Below are 16,382 nucleotides of genomic sequence, written 5' to 3'. Positions count from 1 at the left end.
AAAAAAAAGGTGAACACCCACCCCCCCTAAAACCTAAACATTCCCCGCCCCAGCAGTCAACGCCTGGACACCCAGCCCCCCATCCAACACGGCCTCCACAACCCTAAAAATCGCGCTCTTGTGCGCTCGTTCCTGCGCCGTGCCCTCGCGGACTGCTGCTTCGTCGCGGCGACGAAGTTGCTGCTTCTTAAGCGGCGTAGCAGGCGGCGAGGCAGGCGCCGGGAGGCTGCCGGGGGGTATGTCGCCCTTGCTGCTGCTGCTTCGACCGCCGAGGGAGAAGAAATCATCCGCGCTGTTGCTGCTGGGGGTGCGGTGGAAGCGGAGGTGCGAGAGGGAGTGCGTGTGCGTGTGCGTGCGTTGGTGGCGGGGCAAGAGCGAGGGGCTGCTGTGTGGGAAGAGGGCTGCGAGGGCTTGCTGTTTGGGGTGTTAGCTTGTGCTTGTGCGTTTGCTTTGGTTTTGTGTTTGGTTTTGGTTGGGTGGGATGGGGTTTGGAGAAGGGGGGAAAGGAAGCACGGCACGCCACCCACCTCGGACATGCCGCCCGCGCGCATGCTCTCGATCTCGGCTTCTGTGGCGGGGACGGCGGGGCCGGCGGGCGCAACTGCAGCTGCTGGAAGCGCGGCAACGCTGCTGGTGAGGAGGAAGAGGGCGCTTAGGAGGGTTGTTGTTGTTGTGGCTTTCATGGTGCTTGCTTGTGGTGGGTTGGGTTGAGATGGATGGCTTTGAGATGGGGTTTTCCTTTGGGTATGGCTGGCTGGGGGTGGTTCCGTGAGTGGATGGGTTGTTGGCTTGGTTTATTGGTGTTGGTAGGTAGTGCTGGGTTGCCAGCCAGATAGGTAGACTGAGGGACTGATAGACAGGCGGAGAAAGTGGAAGAAGTAGAAGAACACTGAGGAGCTGGGTCCTGGGTATCAGACTCTGCGTCGAGCAAATGATTGAGCTCGGCTTGTTCCTAGCGGACAGACGTATAGAGAGAGAGAGGGAGGGAGCGAGCGAGCGAGACAAACGAACAAACGAACGAAGTGAGCGAGTGAGTGAGCGAGTGAGAGTGAGAAAGTGAGTGAGGGAGTGACCCGACCAACTGCTGTCTTCTATCCACCCAGGCAGCAGAGCGCGCGCAGCACACCCTTATAATACCCACCCACGCACCCGCCCTTCCGCCCTCTCTCCCCCTCCACACCTCCCTCGGCACCCGCAAAGTCTAGGCCCAGATCCCCATGCACGCAAGACACCCACCCCCACAAGGAAAGGCACACGAGCCCCGCGAAGCGACGCGACGCGATGCGAGGTACGTGAGGTACGTGAGGTGAGGCGCGAAGGCAGGGCAAGGAAAGGCGAGCGCGCCGTTTCGCGCGTGCTACCCGCTGCAAGGTACGCGTGTGTGCGACGACGGCGATGAAGAGTAAGGTACATAGCGCAACTTGACTTCGACCCTGCTTTGGTGCCTAGACCCTGTCTAACGTCGATCCGGCCTGCTGTGACCTGGACCTGTGGACATACTGCTGCGAAGAAGGAATAAAGACGATGCGCGTGCGTGCGTGCCTGTGTGCGACACCTGCTACAGTAATACCGCCGCCTCTGCCCAGCTTCATGCGCTCGTCGCCGCATTGAGGCGTAGCTACTAGCTACATAGCGCTGACATTCCTGCGCGCGCGCGCGCGCGACGTGTCCCGTTCAGCAAAGAGCGTGCAGGCCGGCGCGAGGAACGGAGAGGACAGACGGGAGAGAGCAGAGCAGAGGAAGGGGACGGACGCAAGGGGGTCGGCGTGGGATGCGATGGACGGATGGGGAAAGCTTGCTAAGAGTTTGAGTAGAAAGAGAGAGAAATTGCCGAAGAAACCCTGTTTCGGAGGCGCGACTACCTGGGATAGGAAGGAAAAGGGGATGGATGAGTTGGAAAGAAGAAAAAACAGCCTTTGTCTTTTGTGTGTGCGTGATGCCGGCGACATCGAGGTATCTATCTAATCGTACACATGAAATCTCGTCCAATTTCTCGGCCCGCGCCCGCTCCGCCGCGGAGAGCGGGCGGGCGGGCAGATGCAGGAGCTGAGCTTCGTTGAGCCGAGTCAGGCCTATCTCTCTCCTCAATCGCCTCCCTTCCGTACGCCCAATCGCTAAACAACCCCTTTGCTCGGAACGCGTTTCAGTATCCACACCCTTCCCCTTTTGGTATTCCAGAGCAAGGAAAAATCTTCAAGGCCCCACGTATGACCAGTTTCTGGTATCTCCCCATCGAAAACGCCGCGCTCTATCCTCACTCCAGGCTTCACATCAGCTATGCAATCGATAGCACGCCACTCCTCGCCGGAGCCACATGCCTCGGGCCGCCGCGAGCTCTAAACCAACCAAATGAAACCGTCTAAAACAGAAATGGTAAAACTGAGTCGGATCCCCTGGCTGCACCAGCGAGACCGGACCCTATACTTTAGCAAAAATAAGCCAAGCCTAGGGAGCCATGTCTTAGATAGCTCTGATAAGCCAAACAAGCTGCGAAGCGAACCTCCCTTAGAAGTCCTCAAAGTCCGAAGCGTTGCGGTACCTTGGCATGATGCCCAGGGGCGCGCCAAAGTTGCAACTCCGTTTGGTCCTAAGTTTGATTCCAGGCACTTCGGCTCCAGTGTCGGCCTCATCGAGATCCAGAGGCGGGACTGCATCCTCCTCTTCGCCGTCCTCCGACGTAGAAGTTGAGACCGGCTCGTGCTGTAAAACGGCCGGAGTTCGCTCCTCAGGGTGCTGGAACATCGAGGCAAGCTTGTCTTCCAGCAAGTTCAAAGTGGCGGCCCCGGCGGGCTTGTCAGGGTCAGACGGAAGGAAAAGGGGCGACCTCATGGAAGGATCCTCGTCTTCGCTATCATCGTCGTCATCGTCTGCGTAATCGGCGGCATCTTCAATGATCTCTACCGGGGGTTGCTGCGGGACGGGTTCAGGAGCAACAGGCTGAGGTGCTCTTGGTGTCTTTTCTCCAGGAGTGTGTTCTATACTGAAAGAGCCCATCTTGCCAGGGGTATGTCCTGCATGTCTCCGGTATGATGGTGGGGGAGGAGACAGGTTTGCTGCCGTGCTGACGGGCGATGATGGCCCTTCTTCGCAGTTCATGCGGCCATAAAGTGAGTCTCCGCTTACGTCAACTGTGATCCGTGTGTCGGGTCGGCTCGAGACTCACCTTCGTTGCTGCCGTCTCCACCATGATGCGTGACGGTAAAGCTTGTCATTGGATGCGGCACACCAGGAATTGGGGGACTCTGCATGTTGGTGTGGTGCGGGAGGAAGCCCGTCGGCGGGCTCTTCACCGGCGACGAGCCTTTCTGCTCTGCCGTTGGGCTCACAATGCCGGTGTGAAAGCTTGCGGGGTCCGCTACGGCCAATTCTGCTTGCTTCAACTTGGTCGCCATGACCAAAAATTCTCGCTCCTTCGCCTCAAGAGCCTGTTGCAAACGCACAATGTCGCGCTGATACAGCTGTCGCTCCTGCTCCCATACCTTTCGCTCATTCTCAAAGTTGCCGCGGGCTCTGGCGAGAAGCTGGCGCCATTCGTCGGCGGACGAGCCCGTCTTGGCCTCGTGGATGGCTAAGACGCCGTTGTCGGGCGGAGTGAGCGGCGACACAATCCTCGAGGAGCCCTGGCGCGAGGCGGCGCTGGATAGGGGAATGGGGCTTGCGGAGGCGACAGTGTCGCGGACGGGGATCGCCGAGGGATGGTGCATGGCGTGGAGCGGCAGCATGCTGAAGGAAGTGAAGAGAGCGTCGTTGCAGGAACGCTCGAAGGCGGCGGGCGGCGATTTAGAGCGCTTCTCGGGGTGGAGCGGGGTGCTGTCGGTGGCCGAAGCTGTCAGGGAGGGTCAGCGGGGCACAGTTGACGTCGGTTGATGTTTGATGGTCACCCGAGGAGCGGTCTGAGAGCGGCGGGAGGGCCATTTTGGACGAGGTGGTAAAGGATGGGCGTTAGAGGCAGTGACGCATGGATGCAGGGTTTCGATTCGGATGTGCCTGCAGATCCGGGCGCGCGCGAGTCAGCCCTCCTCGCACGTGTACTTGGCGTGTTGGGTTGGGCCTTCCTTGGGCCGCAGCCGTTGCACCAGTTGCCCGTTGCATCAAACATCGTGTCTAGTCAATTTTTAGTCCAAGAAACATGGACGGCCCTGTGCAGCTTCAAACCAAACCCACCGCCTCGCTGTACTGTCGCCTCATCCTTCCTTCTTCCACTCCATGTGCTTCTCTCTGCGTCTTCCTCAACGGCCTCACCCTGCCGCAGGCCAGCTGGCGCGACACGGTTGACGCCCTGCGAGCACTCAGGCCCGGCCACGACTCCCTGCCCGCCATCCTGACCTACGACCGCTACGGCCAGGGTGCTTCTGACCATGACCCCAACGATCCGCCGGATGCGGAAAAATCGGGCTACGGGCACGATCCGCGTGCCGCCGTTGACGATCTGCACCAACTCCTCGCGCAGATCTGCCGCGAGCATATAGGGTCTAGCTTGGCTCAGACCACTCTTATCTTCGTATGCAACTCGATCGGCTGCCCGCTGGCCCGCCTATACGTTGCTCAATATGGCGAGGCCAACGTCGCCGGTCTCGTCTTCCTCGACTCCATGATTGCCAACACAGACTTCGTCTCTCTCTTCCCTGACCCTGACTCCAGTGACTTTGACCCCACCGAGGCCCTGCCTGCAGGCGTTGACGTTGATGGCCTCCGACACGCTCGAAAAATGTGTCAACTAATATTCCACCCTACGGTGCCCAACAAGGAGCGTTTGGACAGACGCAACATGCGCCAGCTGCTTCCCCATGCTGGAAGTCCGCAACTGAAGGGCGTCGACGGCAAGGGGCCTCATTTGACAGTCGTAGGACACGATCCAGACGTGTTCGCTGAACAGAGCCAAGTGGTGCCCCTCCCCTTAATGCGCATTAGCACTCCTTGCTGACAATCTTCCCAAGGGAACGCTCACGATTCCGGTAGCTTTAACTACCGCCTACGTCGAGCCAGCCTGGAAAGAGTACAACCAAGGACTGGCCCAAATCGTACCTGATCTTTCACGTGTCAAAGGACCTCTTGTCGCTCCAAAGTCCGGTCACTTTGTCCAGAAAGACGCGCCTCAGTTCGTTGCCGAGATTATTAGTGATTTGTTGGATCGGATTCAGCTTGACCAACAAAGCTGAAGGGGCTGTGTTCCTCGTAAGTTCGGGGAAAGAGAGTTACGAACGCACGATTTACGAAGCCAAGTCGCGTTTTCCCTTTGGTCAGAGATCACATTCGTTTTGACCAGTGGCACTGAGAGGGACTGATACATATAATCATCACTGAGTTATACTCTGCAGGTCACTATGATGCTTACAAGATCTTAGCGATATTGTATTGCTGTGGCATTAACACTGATCCGCAAATAAGAAGAAAGGCCATCCCGACTCGCAACGAAGGCTCTATCCACAATTTTGTAAGTTTCACGCAGGTACGACCAGCCCGCCACCACCTCCACAGCGCCGCAAGCGTGACAGCAGCAGCAAATAAGGAGAGTCGAAACGAATTACTCCCAAGCCCAAGCCTTCGTCCTCCCTTCACCGCATTCATAACCCCTCTACTCGCTACCCCACCCACCATTCCTTTTCCCGCTCATCCCCATCCCCACCCCCGCCGCGAACTAGAGTAGGTACCCGGCACCGTCGCCCACGTGCGCGTCCCAGCACCGTGGCCGACGCGTCCGTTTTCAGCTGCACTAGTACTGGCGTTGGCGCGGCGCGCGCCGCTAGCGGGAGGATGTTGCCCCGTCTGGCACCATCCCCGCTGCTGTGGTTGTAGGCTGCAGGGGCTGCTGCTGTTTGCGGTGGTGTGGTGTGGTGGGCGTGGGAGGCTGCTGGCTGATTGTTGCTGGGAGTGGGGTTGGTGAGGAAATGGGTTGTGCTGTGTGTAGTTGCATTGTAATGTTAGATCTTTAGCTAGGCGTCTTCGTATAAACCCTTTTGTGTGTGTGGAGTTATGCGCCTTTTCCTGTAGTGACAAATGCGATTAACCAGAAGAAACGATGTGTTAGTTGGAGGCTGATGGTATGGGTGTTTGTATGATTTCAATATTCTCCATTATTATATACTTTGTTGTCTTTAATTTAGTCAAGCTGTTACCCGACTGTATGGTGCCACCCTATCTGCCTGGTTCCATTCCTTACATATAGTTTATATTAAGGTGTACTCCCAGAAAACTCCGACTCGCGACAGTCTGTTTCCGATCGAACGGATGGTTTCCTTGTCGGAGAGTTATAGACTCTTGTAGACTCTTGAACGACTCAAGTGTATGGCAAATGTCGCTCTATCGCCACGTTCCTTTTATTCGATCGCCCAGAGCCGCTCTCTGGAGAAATATTTATCGGTATGCGGACCACGTCAATCGCAGAAGCCGGCTTCGCTTTGTGCCTCACGGTCGAGTCATCACATCACAAGCGATGACATTTGGAGTTGGACAGTCCAACAAGCAGTACCAGGCAACACTGTAACGGTAAGCTGTGCTGACATGGTCGAATCAGATGATGGGGTTGTGGTGTTACAGAGCCATTAATATGGGGACCTGGAGCCACATGTGGATGTCTCGGACAGACCAATCATCTGCGGCTAAGTCTTCAGTGGTAGCCACACCCACGTTGAAGGCGTAAATCCGGGGCAAGTAGTCACAAGCACTTAGGGCCGAATGCTAATGGCGACCGGGCGTGCAGGTTCAATAAACCCCGTGGCCGTTCCTATTCAGCACCGGTCATTGCCCGTCACATACGCAGACGCATGTCTGTATCTGGAGACGCCCATCTAGCCAAACAATGTATGTCACGACAGTCGCTGCGCAACAGTGGAGGATCGGAAGTGCTTGCCCGGTTCCGCGGCGGCGAATTCGAAGCGTACGACAGGAAGAGCAGCGTGACAAGCCGTCTACGAGCAGGCGTTGGCAGAGGGCCGGTCACGGACCAGTTGGAGCGAGGGAAGGTTGCGAGATAGAAAACCAAGAGAAAAGGTAGCGAAGAAGACAAGAGACGGAGAGGGTTGTCGAGATGAAGTCGTAGACGGAGAAGACTCCGATGGAGGAAAGTGAGGATATGGCGAGAGCTGATTGGGCCGGGACAAAAGTCCGTTGCAGACGTGCTTTTCGCGCCCTTTCTTCAACGGAGCCAGGTCCGGGCGCCGTCATGGCAAAGTTGTAAAGCCCCATGTCTAGGTCGAATGCCATGTGCGGCAGTGCGGAGTCTTCGTGATTGGCCGCGCCAGCGACTGCTCCTAATAAACTCCGGGGACGTGGAGGCTGCTCCGACGAGCGCTCCACCTCTTGTACCTCTTCGCTTTTCCCAGAGTGTCGCTAGAAACCAACCCATCCATCATCAAGGCCCGACTGAGCGGCCCGTCGCCCGTGGCCGCCCTCCGTTAACTCCTTCTCTTCTCTATTCTCAATGCTGCGTCTCTGACTTCCCTCTCCCTACATGTTCCTGCTCTTCCTTGCCACACCGGTCTGTTTCCATCCAGCGCATCTGCCGGCGCCTGACGCATGATCCCACCGCAATGAGCGCCATCTCACCCGCCAGGTCCACCTTCGACGACCAGCTTTCTCCCGATGGCACACCCCGTCGGGAGCGCGCCGCAATCGCCGCCCAGGCTTGTGAAACTTGTCGGTCTCGCAAGTCCAAATGCGATGAGCGCCGGCCAAGATGCGGGCTCTGCCAGCGCCTTGGGACCGAATGCAAATATAGAGAGCCCTTGCCCACAAAGTAAGTCGCATGGCCTCTTCTGACTGCCCGACGCGCCCGGATTGACAGCCCGCCCGTAGGAAGGACAAAACACTGCTCTTTATGCTTGATGCGTTAAGTAGAATCGAGGGTAAAGTCGACCAGATAGGCAAGGTCGTCTCTCCCGTGGGCGTCGATGCGGTATCCCCTCCTTTTTCGGGCCATCTACCCTCTGTCAGTAGTGTTCAACCTAGGAAAGGGAACGAGCACCAACCATCGCGACGCCAGAGCTTGGCTGTCCCTCACACCCCTGGGCAACATGATACTTCCGTCGCATACGTTCACGTTACCGCTTCTCACAAGGTCCTCCTTTGGCCGTTCATCCGTTCATACCTGAAAGAGTCCCATGTGGACGTTGACGAAGACCTTGAATCCCTTTCGCAAGAGGGAACGCCATGGTTTCTCCGGCAGGAAATGCGGAAGCACCCGAAAACCTTACCTTACGATGTCCGGTTGACGGCAGCTCCCGTACACGATGTGCCATCTCCCGATGGAACTCTTAGGACGAAATTTGCTGAGCTCACGTTGGAGCGCATGACGATCTATGCGCAGCAATACTTCAGTAGTTTCAACATGGTATACCTTTTGCTGGACAAATCGGATTTCATGGATATGGTCCTTCCCAAAGTTGCCCGATATGGCTTCGGAGATGGCGACGCCGACTCAATCATTGCATTGGTGGTATTTTCTTTAGGCAAACTGGCTCTGGAGGGGAGCCTGGAGCCACCCGTCATAAGCAGGACGCCCTGGGAGAATGGTTTGCCGGATGCTTCGACGGAACGACCACCAGGCCTCGAAATTTTCAACGAAGCCAGAAGACGCATTGGCTTTTTCGTGTGCGAAACGTCGCTGGAGAACATCCAGATTCTCCTTCTTTCTGCGTAAGTAGCGCGAGAAGCCTTGGACCGGGTGGAGCAGTTGAAAGCTGAATCGATGCAGAATTTACTACGAGGCTTGCGGAAGACACCTGGTATGTCTCATGGGCTGCGTGTTTGGAGACGCCTGTGTTGACGTTTTACAGGACTTTTGGCGCGCGTCCCAATCCGCGTCGACGGCTTTTCAGGTTTTGATCAAATGGTGGGATAGCATTCATCGTGGAGAAAAGCGCAAAGCAGCTAACCATCCAGCCATCAGCCTACCAGTCGAATGGTCTTCTAAACGCGGCAATCTACTCAAGAGGGTATACTGGACTTGCAATCTGATCGAAAGGTACGACTTACATCGACAGCATGGCAGGTGCTGACGCGATGGCAGCTGGTATCATTTTGAGCTCGATCTGCCGCAGACGGGAATTTGCGACCACGAGGATGACGTCCCGCTGCCGGGCGAGATACTAGGGCCTAGCGCGGTTGAGGACCAGTCGACGGTGATGCACTTCCTTGCGATAATAGCGCTGCGGCGTCTGGTGACGAGGGTGCACAAGACAATCTTCGAGGGTGGGTTGATTTCTAAGTGCAGAGCGAGGTGGCGATACCGGAGTATACTCCGCTCGCGATTGGATTGGATCCTGGCTAACTTAGTCCTCTCTTTCCACAGCAACAAACTCAACAGCAGAATCGCCCGAAGGTTATGGCGGCCCCCCGACCCATGTCATTGACGAGCTCGCCCGGCAATTGGACTCTTGGCGCTCGATGCTGCCTCCAGACCTTCAGTGGGCCGACGAACCCCCCGAGGCGCGATTTCAGTATGTGCAGCGCTCTGTTGCCACCGATGGCCAGAGCTCCGCGGTTTTCATGGAACATGGCCTCGGCATGCTCAACGCGCAATTGCGCTCCCGCTACTACTACACGCGCTTCATGATCTATCGACCGTTTGTCTTCAAGGCCCTTCACTTTCCAGAATTGATGACAGACAAGGACAGTCGCCTAGTCGGGCTGTGCATCAAGAGCGCTCTTATGTGGCCGATAGCGCTTCCGCCGTCAAAATTGCGCAAGCGCTTGGTTCCACATATGTATGCTTGGACACAGAACTTTCTCGGAATTTTGCTCATCCTGCGCATGACGACCATAAGTCCTGTCCTCGACGACGTCTGCCGTAATTTCATCGATCAGAGGGAGTTGGTACTGACCGTGCAACATCAGCTCGAGTGGTTCGCCGACGTCCGAGATCTCGACGGCATCGCGGATTGGAGCTGGAAAATCCTTGAGCCCTTGTTTCGCGGCATGCTCCCTATCATCGACGGGTTTTCGAAGGACGGAGAAACATGATAGTCGTTTGGGGAGAATGCTCTATTCATTGCGAATAGTATGGCCATGCTATCCTGCAAACATTGGATTTTACTAGTCTCGCCAGCGAGGAAGAGCAATTCTAATAGGGAATGCAAGTTACGCCTATGCATGGGATAATCACGTCCTGCCAGAGCCAGGTCACGCAGTCTCTGCTCTTTACCATGGACCGAAAGAGCATTCCAAGGCGAGTATTCGGATTTGAGAGTAGCGGCCCTGCTCCGTTTCCATCATCATCACCGCCACGGCAGCGGCCGCCGCCACCGCCACCGCCGTTTAACAAGCTTTCTCATATCGGGTCGATGGACTTTATATGCATAATGAAGGTCGGTGAAGCTTGTATGGAGCTCGTAATACTACTTCTACCAATTCGATGATCTGCCGAACATATCACGAAATAATACTATTGTCTGTCTGTCACTGTTTTTATAGACATAGATAAACCGAGGGCAGTAAATGCAGCTGTTCAACTAGTATGGGGCAAAGCACAATTTGAAAACGAGCAAGAGTGAAGTAGCAGTCTTCCCGCCAAACACGAGTGCCGTAGTTTGTTTTCACGTGACGACGCTTGTTTGCCACCCATTCCTCTGTTGTACTTCGTAGCCGGCGGTAACCTAGTGGAAGTATCCTTGAGCCGCAGAAGTTCATCGACAGCTCACCCTTGCTCCCGCCTGTTTCGAGGCCCTGTCGCGCCTGTCCGGACATGGGGATGGGCTAGAGAGTCTAGTTCGGGAAAGGTCGGGACGTGGGCGGGAGCATTGCAGACGGACGACGACGTCCTCCCCCTAACCCCTGCAGGCATCATAGCTAGCGTCTCTCCTCACTGCGTGGTTTATCGAGTGATGTTGACACGAAACTATTCTTGGCGGAAACAGCGCATCCTTCGCCGTACTCACCCCTACTGAAGGGAGGGTTGTTTTTTTGTTTTTTTGGTCAAGGGGACGTGGGGCGGGCGCTGTGGCTAAGCCGAGACAATCGACCCGGGAACGGGACGGCCGCAACCGGCATCGTCCCGACGCGTGCACCTACTTTCAGTAATAGAAAGTCAGACTGAAGTATTGGCAGGCGATTCTACCCCTCTACCCGAGGGCAGTGTTGTCACAATTAGTTGGTGAGCGAGTACGCAGGCCATGGACGAGCAGCGGGGTGGGGCGGGGCGGAGCGGGGCGGGGATATAGGGTCGAGATTGCGGCTATCGACGCCTATCTCTTCCTGATTATTTTTATATTAAAACCCAAGAGATTGTCGGAGGTTGGCGACGGGTGGCGGTGGCGGGGGGGGGGTGTGGGTTGGAGGCTGGGAGGCCAGAAGAGGCAAGCCGGGATGGAAACGAACGGGCTCGACTGCAAGGCCTCGTAATGCATTCGTTCATCGAGCCGTATATTTGATACTTGCGGCCGTACCTCGTCGCAACAGGCCTCAGCCCTACGGGGGGATCGCCGAAGACGGAGAATTGGCGAGAGGCAGCGCACAATTGACGGCGGGCAAAGAGTCAGCTGGGCAGGCTTTGTGCGCGCCGTTTCATGCGAAGCCGTTGACCGCCTCGTGCGCAGTTGCTGCATCATCGACTCTCTCGGCAGCCATTGAAGATCTCTCTCCACGCGATCTTCGCATCCAAAAAGTCGCCCTGTGTCGCTCACTCGCTCTCACCCTTCGCCCCAGCCGCCACCCACGTTCGTTACCTCCCTCTCTCCCCCCTCTCCGCTGTCTGATGTCACCCGGCATCCAGGTCCTGTCTGCCGAAGCCACCATGGCCGAGGACCGCCCCCTCAAGCCCCAAGGCCACGCCCAACCCTACGACCCCCAGAACGAGATATTCATCCACATGCCGGCCACCGCCTGGATCGACCAGCAAGACCCCCCCGAGTTCGACGAGTCCTTGCTGGCCAGCCTCGAGCAGAAGCGCCAGGAACTCGACGCCAAGGTCCACCGCTACATAGCAAAGAAACAGGGGCAGTTCAACGATTGGGTTGGCGACAAGCGCTCCCGCTACGAGCTCCGCGCCGAGGAACGCCGCCACAGGCACGACGACCAAGATGCTCCCCCGTACCCGTCCGAGCCCACGACCGACGACGACACCAGCCCGCCCAAGACGCCCGAGGACCAAAACGCGCGCAGGAGAGCTGAAGACACCTCGCAAGACGTGGCCAAGCAGGAGTCTCCCGACGACCCTGCCAGCGCAACGCGCGAAAAGGACTCGGAGCTCCTCCAGCTGCTTCCTGGCTTCTTGCCACTGCTTGATGAACAAGAAGGGAGCAGCAGCAGCCCGGCGCGCAGCAGCTCGGCCCCTCCTTCCAACGGCAGAGCCGAAGCTTCTCCGCCGACGACGCCTATCAATCCTCGCATTGAATTCGGTCGCTCAGTCACTGCACCCAGTCCCATATACGCTGCCGCTGCCCGTAGTGCTAGAAGGCCACTTCCCAGGCGCTCCTCGCTGAAACAGCCTTCATCGGGCAATGGTACCGGCAGCCGCAAGGCTGTCCGATTGAGTTTAGGCCCTCAGATTGTGACGCCGACCCAGTCACCTCCGGAGCACGACGAGATCTACGACCCGGTAAGGCTTGCCGAGGAACAGCGACTGCTCGAGGAACAAGCATTAGCCATCATCGAGCAAGAGACAGAAGAAAAGTGGAGAACGGAGCCGGAAAGGACCTACATTGACTTTGTTCCAACTGAGCCTGCATCAGTGCCCAATGTCGACGGTCCTGCGGATGTCCCAAGCCCCCGGCTAACACCACCCGCCAGCCCCAAACCTGAGGCCAAGGAGCCTGTGGAAGCGGGCTCTGCCACCCCAGAACTGCCAGGACCGATGAGACCTGAAAGCCCCAGCGAGTGCTCCACTACTTCGTACGGCGAGACCAGCGCTGAACAGGCATTGTCTTTGCATGGCAACGAAGCGCCGAACTCGCCAGCGACTAAGCCTGTAGACAAGGAAAAGAAGAAGAAAAAGAGAAGAAAGTCCAAATCTAGCAAATCGGCCGGCCCTCACGCCGCCCTGTCTCACTTTACGCCTACGCCTGCAACCGTGACGACAGCCGTTTCGTCAGCGGCTCCCGAAGCCCCGCCTTACTCACCTGTAAACCCAGTCGCCGCCCCATACGAAGACATCCCCGAACCTGTATACCAGCACGTGTCGCCCTCACGCGCTGCCGACGACCCAAACACGTACTCGGGCTCGCTGCTGAGTAGCAGCATGCGTGACTCGGGACCGCATTACGGGACAACGCGATCGCGGCCGCCTCCGAGCAGTCTGCGACCGGACATGGCATCTTTGAACGCTGTCAATGTACCATTGCCGGTCGGCGGGTTCAGCGCGGGCAGTGCGACGGGTAACACGCCACGCAGTTACGGGTCATCGGCCATGCCACGCGCCAGCCTCGGTGAGAGTTATATGGCGTTGCATTTCGCGCGACGCATGATGGAGCGTGAGATGGAGCGGAACCGGAGTGGCGACAAAACGATGGGGCGACAGCAACACCACCATCAGCCCGAGTTGGGCCGCGCGCTGAGTGAGGTTGGTGAGGGCGAGGAAGACGACGTCGGGGTCGAGAGAAATGAGTTTGTGCCAAGTGGTGCCGTGGCAATCGAAAACGATAACGCGCCGAGGTACGTTGAGGATGTGGATTTGGAACTGGACCTGAATACGTCAAACGGACCGGACGATGGGAAAAAGGGAGAAGACGAGGACGACCAGGAATTCATGGGCGACCTCGACCTATGAGGTGGCACTGGCATACACCCCGCTGTCGCCGACGAATGAACGAGCGAGCGAGCGAGCGCAAGCTAGCCTGTTTTTATTTTCGTGCTGCTGTTGCTGCTCGCTTGCTCCCTTGAGACATGGCGCGCAGAGGGTAGGAGGCAGTGGTACGGAGCTATCTAACTGCCACCAGCACCACTTGAGGTTAAAAGCTTGAGCACTAGCATGGAACGGGCGCGGGGCAGGCCCTGTCCGCCAGTGGCTGACAGGCGACATGGTTGATAGGGCTAGCTCGCTCTGTCCGCCTCTGCCGATGCGCTCACCTGCTCACACTCTGTCTCAGTCGCCCATGACCGTGGGCGCTATTGTCATACGCGTTTTTCTGCCAGGTACGCTCGTACGCGCGGCACATCGCGTCACCGACCTTGTTGCCTTGACATGCGTGTGTGTGTGTGGACAAAAGCTAAAAGCCTTCTTTTTTTTTTTTTTTATTCATCTTTGATTCATCTTCCACCACCACCCCTTCTCGATCTTTGTCTTTGCATATCCCCTTCCCCTTCATCCGCAGCTGCATCCATAAAGATTGGGATGGTGCAGTCCACGAAGCGAGGAAGGCAGGAAGAAAGGCAGGCAGAGAGCAGGCGAAGAGCGCATGTCCGGCGCGCATGCCGACTTGACGATGATGGAGGAGAGACAGAGAGCTGATGCGAAGATTCGTGCACTGCATGCATTTTCCCCCATCACACATGGCGGCGGCACGGCATTATGATTTCTATTCATTGGCATAGGGGCGCTTTCTTTCTTTCTTGCTTTTTCAGCGCATTCCTCGCTGGGCGTCGGCGTCGGCGTCGGCGTCATCATCAGAACGTCGTTTATTAGCTGTCGTTTTGCTTGCTCTTTAGTACTACTTACTTAGTTCTACTTTACTTTCGTTTCTCTGGCTCTTCTCTCTTCTTCTTCTTCTTCTTCCGCTTCTGCTGCTGCTGCTGCTGCCGCCGCTTTCTATCCATGGCTGCCGGTCTGTCGCCTTTCCTTCTGCTCTCGGTCAGGCAGGCGAGTCGCGCCCGTGCTCCTCTTCTTCCTCTTCTAGGCTCTTTTACATACTACGTATGCTGCTTGCTGTCGTGCGGCGCTGGCGATGGTGTGGTGCTGGGGTGCGTGGTCGCTCGGCAGAGCTGCCACTGCTACCTACCCAGGTACTTACCCACCTACCTACTGCCCAGCTCACGGCGCCGTCGTTGCAGCAGCTCATTCATAATCCTTTCTTCTCTCTTTCTTTCCTTCTTCTTCGCTGACCCTGCTTGTCTTGTTGCACAGCATAGCATGGCGCCAGCCGCCACGCCCTCGCAGCATATATATACGCCGAGGGCCGGCGGAACGAAAAACAGCGACGCGAGTGAGTGGCAACGCATGCGTGACCAGGTAAGTAGCAGTGTATGTAATACGGGTGTTTGCCTTCTTTCTCTCCGTCCCTTCTTTTTCCCCTTCTTCTTCTTCGATTCATGTGCATACTCCTACGTGCGTCTGAGGATTGCTGCTGCGTCGGGCTATGTAGGCTGGCCGCGGTGCACGTGTACGGGGAGAGAGCGGGCGGGCGCTCGGTTTGGCCTATCAATCAACCTGCCTCCAGCTTGCGCTGAAGGGGCGCTTCTGTATATACTTCTTACTTGCTTATATACGTATATGGACGAGGGTGGGCTGCATGCATATGTGGGTGGTGACGGCGACGGCGCCGGGTGCGGGTAATAGTAACAATTAATTCGGTCCGCTATGCTTGCGCTTTCCTTGCACTGTGCTTTTGCTGCGCTGGCTTTCGGTGTCTGTCGTCTGTCTTGGGCTGGTTACATATGCACTGTAGCAAGCTGTAGGCGAAACAATGCCAAATGGGCCCGCCCGGCAGCGACCCGGCTTACATGCACCACCACTGTCTTTGAGATCGTATACACAGGCACGTACGTATAGCATACACGAACTCATCACTCTCTCAACCAAACAAGAGACGAACGAATCTACCTAGGTACAAACATACAAACAACCTCTCCCATCCGGCCCCGATCGTGCGTATTTGCCATACGTACGACGCGTTCGTTGGCGCTGCGAGCGAGAGCAGAGCAGAGCACCAAATAGACTGCTGCACATTGCTGGCTGTGTAGCTATGTGGCTAGCTGGGTGGTGGCTATACAGATCGACAGTATCTCCCACCACCACCACCACCACCACCACCACCACCACCACCGCCGCCGCCGTTATCGTTCATCGTCACCTAGCCTCATCTATCTATCTGTACGCGCGCATGGAGCAGGCGCCTAAGTTTTGCCTATCGCGCTCTGTGCGTGCGCTTACGTGCACTTGTCCTTCATACTAACATTTTACTTCACCGATTCAAGTATATTCATATGCACACCCGCACACGCGCATACACAATAACATCACAGCCCTCACAGCGCACTCACCAACACCACCAGACGCAGGCAATTTTTTCATCATTTCATTTCAGCAACTACACCAACCCTACGGAGGAGGAGGAGGAGGCAAGGAGGAAAAAAACGAAACGAAAAGAGCAAAGGAAACAACAACGACGACAACGACAACAGCAAAAAAAAAATAAAAAAATAAAAGAAAAGCATCCGATCCAAGCAAGTCCCGTCGTCTCCAACACCGGCAGCGCGTCCCCTCTAGCCCAACTAAGGAAGAGAGAGAATGAAAA

At 56.6% G+C, this 16,382-nt stretch overlaps 6 protein-coding genes across 6 annotated transcripts; 3 read left to right on the top strand and 3 right to left on the bottom strand.

Annotated features, from left to right (window-relative positions):
* Positions 1 to 22: 22 nt before the first annotated feature.
* On the bottom strand, positions 23 to 956 carry K452DRAFT_285332 (uncharacterized protein). Its single transcript, XM_033540095.1, has one exon. The coding sequence runs from the start codon at positions 681 to 683 to the stop codon at positions 57 to 59; it is 627 nt and encodes a 208-aa protein (XP_033399816.1). The 5' UTR covers positions 684 to 956; the 3' UTR covers positions 23 to 56.
* A 1,549-nt stretch (positions 957 to 2,505) lies between these two features.
* K452DRAFT_306731 (uncharacterized protein) lies at positions 2,506 to 3,722 on the bottom strand (the record flags this gene model as incomplete). The annotated part of the gene is made up of 2 exons (XM_033543013.1): positions 2,506 to 3,128; positions 3,164 to 3,722. The coding sequence occupies 2 exons, from the start codon at positions 3,720 to 3,722 to the stop codon at positions 2,506 to 2,508; spliced, it is 1,182 nt and encodes a 393-aa protein (XP_033399815.1).
* A 204-nt stretch (positions 3,723 to 3,926) lies between these two features.
* On the top strand, positions 3,927 to 5,250 carry K452DRAFT_153167 (uncharacterized protein). The gene is made up of 2 exons (XM_033535554.1): positions 3,927 to 4,882; positions 4,938 to 5,250. The coding sequence occupies exons 1-2, from the start codon at positions 4,130 to 4,132 to the stop codon at positions 5,157 to 5,159; spliced, it is 975 nt and encodes a 324-aa protein (XP_033399814.1). The 5' UTR covers positions 3,927 to 4,129; the 3' UTR covers positions 5,160 to 5,250.
* Positions 5,251 to 7,099: 1,849 nt separating this feature from the next.
* K452DRAFT_285324 (uncharacterized protein) lies at positions 7,100 to 10,452 on the top strand. The gene is made up of 7 exons (XM_033540094.1): positions 7,100 to 7,735; positions 7,795 to 8,634; positions 8,693 to 8,723; positions 8,775 to 8,830; positions 8,888 to 8,962; positions 9,008 to 9,189; positions 9,290 to 10,452. The coding sequence occupies exons 1-7, from the start codon at positions 7,197 to 7,199 to the stop codon at positions 9,958 to 9,960; spliced, it is 2,394 nt and encodes a 797-aa protein (XP_033399813.1). The 5' UTR covers positions 7,100 to 7,196; the 3' UTR covers positions 9,961 to 10,452.
* A 1,067-nt stretch (positions 10,453 to 11,519) lies between these two features.
* K452DRAFT_152999 (uncharacterized protein) lies at positions 11,520 to 13,919 on the top strand. The gene is made up of 2 exons (XM_033535553.1): positions 11,520 to 11,651; positions 11,708 to 13,919. Exon 2 carries the CDS (start codon positions 11,729 to 11,731, stop codon positions 13,697 to 13,699), a length of 1,971 nt encoding a protein of 656 aa, XP_033399812.1. The 5' UTR covers positions 11,520 to 11,651; positions 11,708 to 11,728; the 3' UTR covers positions 13,700 to 13,919.
* An 897-nt stretch (positions 13,920 to 14,816) lies between these two features.
* On the bottom strand, positions 14,817 to 15,446 carry K452DRAFT_285323 (uncharacterized protein). Its single transcript, XM_033540093.1, has one exon. It carries the CDS (start codon positions 15,085 to 15,087, stop codon positions 14,884 to 14,886), a length of 204 nt encoding a protein of 67 aa, XP_033399811.1. The 5' UTR covers positions 15,088 to 15,446; the 3' UTR covers positions 14,817 to 14,883.
* Positions 15,447 to 16,382: the final 936 nt, after the last annotated feature.

This window comes from Aplosporella prunicola (assembly GCF_010093885.1).
Source record: "Aplosporella prunicola CBS 121167 unplaced genomic scaffold K452scaffold_7, whole genome shotgun sequence".
Lineage (NCBI taxonomy): Eukaryota > Fungi > Ascomycota > Dothideomycetes > Botryosphaeriales > Aplosporellaceae > Aplosporella > Aplosporella prunicola.
Note: the sequence above shows the minus strand (reverse complement) of the source record. Positions and strands in the feature narration are given on the sequence as shown.

Bases quoted from the DNA above. Each gene is read 5' to 3' on its own strand.
- K452DRAFT_285332 (XM_033540095.1), bottom strand. From the start codon at position 683: ATGAAAGCCACAACAACAACAACCCTCCTAAGCGCCCTCTTCCTCCTC.
- K452DRAFT_153167 (XM_033535554.1), top strand. From the start codon at position 4,130: ATGGACGGCCCTGTGCAGCTTCAAACCAAACCCACCGCCTCGCTGTAC. The intron at 4,883-4,937 runs GTGGTGCCCCTC...AATCTTCCCAAG, and splicing joins TGTTCGCTGAACAGAGCCAA to GGAACGCTCACGATTCCGGT.
- K452DRAFT_285324 (XM_033540094.1), top strand. From the start codon at position 7,197: ATGCCATGTGCGGCAGTGCGGAGTCTTCGTGATTGGCCGCGCCAGCGA. The intron at 8,635-8,692 runs GTAAGTAGCGCG...GAATCGATGCAG, and splicing joins CAGATTCTCCTTCTTTCTGC to AATTTACTACGAGGCTTGCG. The intron at 8,963-9,007 runs GTACGACTTACA...ACGCGATGGCAG, and splicing joins ACTTGCAATCTGATCGAAAG to CTGGTATCATTTTGAGCTCG.
- K452DRAFT_152999 (XM_033535553.1), top strand. From the start codon at position 11,729: ATGGCCGAGGACCGCCCCCTCAAGCCCCAAGGCCACGCCCAACCCTAC.
- K452DRAFT_285323 (XM_033540093.1), bottom strand. From the start codon at position 15,087: ATGCGTTGCCACTCACTCGCGTCGCTGTTTTTCGTTCCGCCGGCCCTC.